Genomic DNA, 8,802 nt, shown 5'->3' with positions numbered 1-8,802 from the left:
TTGATTCAAACGAGTTGTTAAATATTTTGATCTATAAAAGCTTTTCAGAAAGAATACAACAAGTAATTTAAGTTAACTTGCTCCTAATTTTAAAAGTTACATCATTCTTTTTGGAACAAATAAAAATATATTACCACATAAACTGAAGAAAAAAAAGTATAGTCGAAAAAAAAAAGAAATACCCCAATTTCGGGAAAGAAAAGGGAAGAAATACAAAAAAGAAAAAAAAATTATTCTACCAACCAACAAATACAACTGGAAGCTACATCAACAACCAAAAACCTAGTACGTACATAAGAAAGTAGAAAATACAGTACATTCATTCAGTCAATTCGTCAAATAATTGAAACTAACGTTTGCCTTATGCAATTTTATATGTCCTTGTCTTAACCAATTCTTTTTCTTACAAGGAACCCACAAAAAAAAAAAAAAAATCAAAAACCCCATAGCATAGAGAATAGAGAAAGCAAATAAAAATGCGCGGGGCGATGGAAGCAATGCAGTGGAATACGCATCTACTTCATCATTCTTTATTCCATTATCTCTTCTCTTTTAATAAGCCTCATGTTCATTAAATAGCATTTTGCTCCATAGAACTCCCCAAAAAAAATATTATTTTTTTTCTGAGGAATTTTTCAAATATGGGTAATTTGGAGATTTGTTTGAAGGATTTGATTCAATCGGAGTCGAAATCAAATGGGGTTCGGTGTTTGAGTTTGAGAAGTAGTGATTTGTGTTTGAATTCGATTGGTTTCGATGGTAATAACAATGGTGGTGGGTTGCTTCTGGAAGATTCGTCCACGTCATCATTTGTTTCGTTGATTTCTATGGAAAATTGTTCTTCTTCTTCCGAGTGTGTGTTACGTGCACGGAGGAGAGGGATCGGAATCAATGTTAGGAGAGATTGTGGAAGATTTTTGTCGATTACGCTTTCTGATTCTAATGAGATTTTAGGGCAGAATGGGGCGGAGATTGAAGTTGGAGTGTGTCGGGAAGTTGAGAAGGCGGAGGAGAAGGCGAAGCTGCACCGTGGAGGTGCATTGAACACTACTAAGCATCTTTGGTCTGGAGCTGTTGCTGCCATGGTGTCTAGGTAATGAGGAATGCTATGTTATTAATTTGAATTGCTTTTCATTCTTATGCATTCCTTAAAATAAGTATGTATTGTTGTTGCATTGGGGATTTGGTTTGTGGCAAAGATAGTGTGCGTGACATGTTGTATGAAGTTTATGAGTTCTTGCAATGATCTCAAGTTATTTTACTATAATAACTGGAGAAACATAGCGGGTTCCGAGCCAAGTATTCTTATACATTTAGTGGATTTATTTTTAATACAAATACATGGTTTTAGCAAAAAACAAAGAGTTCACATGAACCCATACCTAATACTATAGATCCGCCCTTGCGCCCCGTACGAGTTAGAATCCTGAATGGTGAGCTAAGATTGGTGTTGAAGTGGAGAAGGGTAGTGGGGTAGGCCCATTATTCTTGCAATTTTGAAATTGGAAAAAGTGGTTTCTCAATTATGAAAAAAAAAATAATGTTAGTATTTTTGCTAATGAAACAATTTGAATTGTTTCTTGTGGTAAGATGTGGTAGAAGTTTAAGTCACAATGAAGTTAGTGTCAACCAATCAATTAACTTGGTCTCAAACCCAAATTAGTTGGTCGTCGGCTTTTCGAGTCCTCTCTATTCATTTTCCTCTATACTGATGAAGTGTATATTCATATTCACATTGCTTAGGACCAATAGGTTTCGACATGCTTTTACTCATTGATTGCGAATTTATGTCATTTAAGTTGGAAGGATGCATATTTGTTTTTTAAATTGGGAAATGCACACTCCTTAGTTTGCTCTATATTCTTTCTATTGTTGGGATATCGAGGCACTTGACTTACATTGAAAAAGTGTAGAATATGTTAGATTCTAGAATTTTGAAGTTGTTCAACATAATTGATGAATGTTTAATTGCATAGGTATGAAAGCACCAGTTGAATCTCTTCTCTGTTGAGTAATTCATTGGGTAATAGGAGGCAATACCTGGTATAGGAGCACTAACTAGTAGTTAACTAAGGAGTGTGCGCAGTGGCAAACAAAAAATGATTTTGAAGCTTAGCTAACCCTTCTTTATACATGAAGATGTGGGACCCTTTGTCGTGGTTAATAAGGGGTGGCTTCTCCAGTTGCCATATCTATTTCACATCAAGAAAAGAAAATTTATTCTCTTTTTAACTTAAGAGTTTTTTTTTTTTTTTTCTTTCTCTTTTTCCTTGAAGATATCATTTTGTGTATTTCAGTAATTCATACAGAACGTAAGAAATCTTAACCTGTTAAAACCACCAAGTATCCAGATAGGAAGGTTTAAATTTGAAGTATTTTCTGCTTTTAGTCTATTAGAGATAAAAAGATCACCACCTATTTCTAGTAAAATTTAAACATAGAAGTTAAAATTGAGGTCTGAGTCTTACCATTCTAGCTAGGTGTAGTTCTGTTTCCCCTAGTTTTGGAAATGAATCTTTATAAATCCATGCCTGATCCCATGTTACCATCTCAAAAAAAAAAATATCCATGCCTGATCCCGGACAAATTTGATGTATTTGGGGATGAGAATATCAATTACATATTTAAGATGCTGTTTGTAGTTTGTTCATTGACTAGTACAATATAAACCCTAGTATTATTTATGTTGGAGCTTTATACTCTTGTTGCATTGAAACGGAACATGTTCCTTATATACTGTATGTGTAATCTGAAATTTGTTTATTCTACGACCTTTGTATATGTATTAATTTCCTGAACTGCTATTGTTTCAGAACTTTTGTTGCTCCACTGGAAAGACTGAAGTTGGAATATATAGTTCGTGGTGAACAGAAGAATCTATTTGAGCTCATCAAGACAATTGCAGTTACTCAAGGGATCAAGGGGTTTTGGAAGGGGAATTTTGTGAATATTCTACGAACAGCTCCATTTAAGGCTATCAACTTCTACTCTTATGAAAAATATAGGGATCATCTGCTCAAAATAACTGGTAACGAGGAGACAACTAATATTGAAAGGTTTATTGCTGGTGCTGGAGCAGGAATTACAGCCACTGTGCTCTGCATACCTATGGACACTGTGAGTGATACTTCAGGATTTTCTGTTTTGCTTCTTGATCTTGTAATAAGCATGTCAATTTATAGGCCAAGTTGGTTACATATCTTTATATGATAATGCTTAGTAAAGGGAGTGGAGGGGTGTAAGTGGAAGCTATCAAGTTGGTACTACGAGAAAACTTACTTTCTTGGCCCTGTTATATGTATGTCCAAGGTATAAGAACAAGAGAAAGCACAAAAGCTGATTCTGTTTATTGAATCAATGCAGCGTTGAAATACAAGAATGAAATAACCACTTTCCTAAACTAACTCCTATGGAAGAGGAGAACTAAACTACTTTGCTAAACAAACTCCTTGAATAAAGAGATTTATTTGAGAAAATAATGGAATTACAAAATCCTAATTCCTAACTACTAGCTGAAGAAGTGGTCAAAGCAGTAATCTGAGGTAATCCAGTAGTTAGCTTGTGCTCTAATACAAGGGTGCAACTAGATCTTTGATAGCTTAGATTCCTGATTTTGGGTGATCGTTCTACTGCTTTCAACTGTAGATATCTTCTTTAGCTAATTTATCATTAGTACTTCAAGTCCAAGATAAGCTACATTATCAGAATGCTTAGCTTGTCACTTAATTTCTTTAAGTGGCACATCTGTTTACATTATGCAAAGTTTGTCCCCATCTCTTCCTTTCCCTAACGGTCATGCAACTTATCTTAACTCTGGAAATTTTTGCTAGACATAGCTTGCCATATGTGTGACCATGATTCTTCTTTTATGGAAAAATCAACATGTCTGACCATGTTGAGGTGAACCACGTGTTGGTTTTGATTGTTCGCCTATTCTTTGAGTTGAAAATTGTTGACGATGTATACTTGGAACTAGATCTTAAAACTTGCTCTTAATTAGTTTCTTCAGCAACTTTGATCAGCCCTTTCTCTTCTTCTTTTTTAATAAATCAATTTTGGCAGCCTTATATGTTAAGATTTTTGATAAAACAACTATCTTCTATTATTGTTAATATGATTGTAGTTTCAGCTGCTGAGAATAAGGAATATTGGATTCCCTGCTCTACAAGCTGAGCTGTCTCAACCATTTTGCATTCTGAATTTAACGCACTCATTTTGTTAGATGAGTCGTGTCTATATTATTATACAAAAAGGAAAAAACTAAATTAAATGTTTTTTCCAATCCCAGGAAATTATTCTGCATAATTGACTTGGATGACATCTGGAAACTATTGAAGTTAGAAATATGATTTTGATGCTGAATAAAGTTTCAGATACATCATTGATTCTGATGAGATATGGGAAGTACCGAAGCTAGACAATGTGATTTGAAGCTCTACCAAATTTCAATAATGTGTGATTGTCTGAATCATTTTCTGATAAGTACTCTGTGAAGTGCAAAGTACGGTTCAGTTTACCTTGATATAATAAAAATTCAATCGATTGAATTACTAGACAACATTCTTAAGGAATCGCATAATCCAATCATTTGATGCTCTGCCCTTTATAGGATAAGCGTGCCACTTGGCTGTAAATGTTCTTCTACCTTTCTCTTTCTCAATGTCTATAATGTATTTTCTTTTTGCTTACTTATTATTGCAGTTTTTTTCTTTTTCATTTTTGTACAAGCACAAAAATTTTCAAGTTTTACCAATTTCTTAATGATCATAAAATGTTTTCTTATCTTTCTTCGTGGAAAATGTCAAAATTTTCAGATTAGGACAGTAATGGTTGCACCGGGGGGAGAAGCCTTGGGGGGCTTAATCGGTACATGCCGACATATGATTCAGACGGAGGGGTTTTTCTCTCTTTACAAGGGCCTAGTACCCTCGATCATAAGCATGGCACCTTCAGGCGCAGTTTTTTATGGAGTTTATGATATTTTAAAATCAGCTTATTTGCACTCACCAGAAGGGAGGAAAAGGCTAGAAAATATGAAACAACAAGGTGAAGAGTTGAATGCCTTGGATCAACTGGAGTTGGGCACAGTTAGAACTTTGGTATATGGGGCTATTGCTGGTGCTTGTGCAGAAGCTGCAACATATCCTTTTGAAGTTGTGAGGAGACAGCTTCAGATGCAGGTCCGGGCGACTAAGATGAGTGCATTGGCGACTAGCCTGAAGATAGTTGAGCAAGGTGGTATTCCTGCACTCTACGCTGGATTGACTCCCAGTTTATTACAGGTATGTTAACGAAGCATTTTCTTGACTGTAACTCCATCATACAGGAAGATATCTAGGACTGTCTTTCAATAAGTGCCCTCGAAGATTAGTTAATAAACTATACCAGTTCTCTCTTGTGGAAAGTGGGAATATACACATTTTGTGATATGATTTACCCAAATTCATTTTACCATTAACTAGGTAAATAGATTTGGCAAAAGGTAGGTGATTTGTCAAGCTACTACCAGTTTAGTGTAAATTCACTTCATTGGGATTTCAATTACTAACTGTGCTTGCAGTGCCTCAAGGTATAATCTCATGATGGCCTGGTAAGTCCAGTTGTTCAGGTTGTCGGGGCTTCTCTTACAGGAGGGATGTTAGATATAGAGAGTTGGAAATTGGACCTTGTATCACTTTAAATATTGAGCTTTCATGCCCACAGTGCTTTAGATTAGTTTTAAGAGCACAGCGTATGATGTGTGAGTTACGCGCATGTCACATGTTCTAACGCTGTTGCGAACAAAAGTATACTATTTTGGTGGGAGAACGGTAGAGGGTCTGGTCTATTATCCACCGACTTTCAAACCATGCGCCATTAGCTCTCTGCATTTCTCGGTTATCAAAAAATGTTAGAGTTTTTATACAATTGACTTTAGATTCTAATGTTCATGTTGTATTGCCTTTTGTATTAAATACTAGTGTGACTACAATCTGTTTGATTCTACACGTCCACTAGCATTTTGCATAAAACTTCGTGTCTGGCTTCTTTACAGTTTTGTTGCACAAGTCTCATTGCTCTGTTTATTTTATTTACTAATAAGATATGGAACTGTATATTGACATGCCCTGTTTAAACTTGAATCCTTCAGGTTTTGCCATCAGCTGCAATAAGTTATTTCGTCTACGAGTTTATGAAGATAGTTCTGAAAGTGGAATAAACACAGATTGGGGTTTCTCAAGGTCATTCCTGGTGATAACTCCTGAGTTAATACAGACAAGTGGCTTGCAATTTAACCGTAAGGCGACTTTCTGGCCCTCTTTTATGTAGTCTGAACAAGAATAGGTAATAATACAACCTATATATAGGAAGAGTAGTAAGGGACGTTTCCCAGTTCTATGAGCTTTCCGTTTGCAGCTTTTCATGGGGAATCAGTACATCCCAGCAATGAGAAAGTTGATATTAAATGAAACGTTTATTGGCTTCAATTAGCCTGGTGATTGAAAATCTCTGTAGGCTGTACGTGTTATGGAAAAGTTTTTTTTTCCTCTTCTTAATTATTTACTAGCTTAATTTTGTGGCAAAAACCAGTATTCACCCTTCTTGTTCATGGCCTGTCTATATTTTTAACTGACAATTTATCAATACTACTAAATGTACCTTTGAGTTGTTAGGATGTGCTGTTCCAAGGAACTTGATGTTGATGAGTGCCAAAATGAAGTCATAATAACTGAGCTTTGTACTAGGTAAAGCGAGGCTGAGAGGTTGAGGAGTGACGACACTGATAAATAACAGAGGCCTAGGACAGAGATTATTGTTATCATTTGTGTTTGTGTATAACGTTATGGAAAAAAATCACATAAAGACTGAAAAGAGTTGGGAGAAAAAGGTACTAACAAGTTATATGAAAAGTTTAAACAAACAACACTGGGGAACATGTACTTTCGATCAGAGTTTCGATATATTTAAGCTATCTAGCTCTTGACATCAAGGTCGGCTTCATAAAATTAGTGGCCTAAAGCTAAAATTTAATATGAGGCCTTACACTTTTTTTATTAGTATGTACATATATGCAAAAAGAATTAGTCTTGCCATTTTTTTCATACTTATTGTTTATAGTACGGAAAAGAGCCAAAAATGCTCCTAACGTATTGGAAGTGGTTCATAAATACCCTCCGTTAATCTTATAGTCCACAAATACGCTCAACGTGTTAATTTGGCTCAAATCTATCCTTTTATTTAACGGATCATCTATTGCAAAATCCGAGATTTTACAATGGCCATGTGGCACGTTATAAACATGCCATGTGTATTTTTCAATAATAAAATTAAACCCACCCGTTTGTTTAAAAGTACCCAACCCGCCGCGCCTGATGCCTGACTCGTTTCTTTTGATCTAAACCTTGTACCCTATTCTTTTATCCTCGTTCAAACAAATAGGGTTCTACAAGTCCATTTTCTCTTTTGCAATCTTTTTCCTCTTCTTTCTTTCAACTTCATTAGAGAACAAAGTGCAAAGAGTGAAAATTTTCTCCTATTATCATGATCTATTTTCGTTGAACTTGTAGCTGCTAAAGTGATGTAATGGAGATTAGTATATATGTAAAAATGCATATTTAAAGTTGTGTATTTGATGAAAAATGGACAAAAACAGTTGATTTTGAACCAATTGGTTGTACCGGCCTTTGGCTTGAAGCACGATAGTTTGACCCTAAATCGCCTATTTCGTCACTTCAACGGAAATAACATATGTTTTTGGTAAAATATTACAAGAGTGGGGGGTTAAATTTTTTCTCTGGGGAATGGGTCAGGGGTTAATATGTCTGGCAATTGAGGAGCGAGCTGGGTACTATTAAACAAACAGAGTTTAATTTTATTATTAAGAAATACACATGGCATGTTTATAACGCCGCCAGGTGGCTGTTGTAAAGTATCAAATTTTGCAATAGATGGTCTGTTAAATATAATGGCAGATTTGAGCCAAAATAAAACGTTAAGGGTATTTATAGACTAAAAGGTTAACAGAGGGTATTTATGAGCCATTTTCAATACGTTAGGGGCATTTTTAGCTCTTTTCCATTTATAGTATGCTAGTTTTTGGACACGTGCTTCGCACGTATTTCCTTACATCCACCATTACTTAACTTTTGGTAAATAAAAAAATGGGTAAATTTTACAAATGGTCATATAATTATGATTTTTTTTCACCGAAGTCATATAACTATATTTTCTCACCCAAAAATCATAAAACTTACACTAACTCACATAAAAGTCAGTGACCGGAAAACTCAACTTTTCGATAGTATTTTCTTATTTTGCGTTTTTTATTTTTCAGTCTAATAAATAATAATTCAATTAAAATATGAATGACCCAACTCCACCTCACCCGAGATGACTATATATATATATATATATATATATATCAAAATAATACTAAAAGTAAATCCTCAAAAACACGATATTTCTAATTTTTTTTTTAAGATTTTCATTTAAATTAATAGCACTATTGTTTTCAAGAGCTCTCTAATTATCCATACCTTTATGTTTTGCCAGAATCTCATGTATTCTAAATTAAGTTTTTTTTTTGGAAAAATTTAATTTTAGTATTATTTTAATTTGTGAGTCAAAACTAATTATATTCGCTTACAAAAAGTGTATAAAATGTCTCTCTCTCTCTCTCTCTCTCTCTCTCTCTCTCTCTCTCTCTCTCTCTCTCTGTATGTGTATATTATCAGCTATTATTTTTGGGAGCAGCTAAAAATATGTATTTAGTCTATTTTAATTGGGTTATTATTTAGTAGACTGAAAATAAAAAGTAAAATA

General features: G+C 34.5%; 1 protein-coding gene across 1 annotated transcript; it reads left to right on the top strand.

The window, feature by feature from the left end:
- The first annotated feature begins 341 nt into the window (after positions 1-341).
- Positions 342-6,652, top strand: LOC104102268 (probable mitochondrial adenine nucleotide transporter BTL3). Its single transcript, XM_009609950.4, has 4 exons — positions 342-1,093; positions 2,814-3,117; positions 4,815-5,282; positions 6,131-6,652. Exons 1-4 carry the CDS (start codon positions 642-644, stop codon positions 6,197-6,199), a joined length of 1,293 nt encoding a protein of 430 aa, XP_009608245.1. The 5' UTR covers positions 342-641; the 3' UTR covers positions 6,200-6,652.
- The last annotated feature ends 2,150 nt before the right edge of the window (positions 6,653-8,802 follow it).

This window comes from Nicotiana tomentosiformis, chromosome 5 (genome assembly GCF_000390325.3).
Source record: "Nicotiana tomentosiformis chromosome 5, ASM39032v3, whole genome shotgun sequence".
NCBI classification, from domain to species: Eukaryota; Viridiplantae; Streptophyta; class Magnoliopsida; order Solanales; family Solanaceae; genus Nicotiana; species Nicotiana tomentosiformis.
Note: the sequence above shows the minus strand (reverse complement) of the source record. Positions and strands in the feature narration are given on the sequence as shown.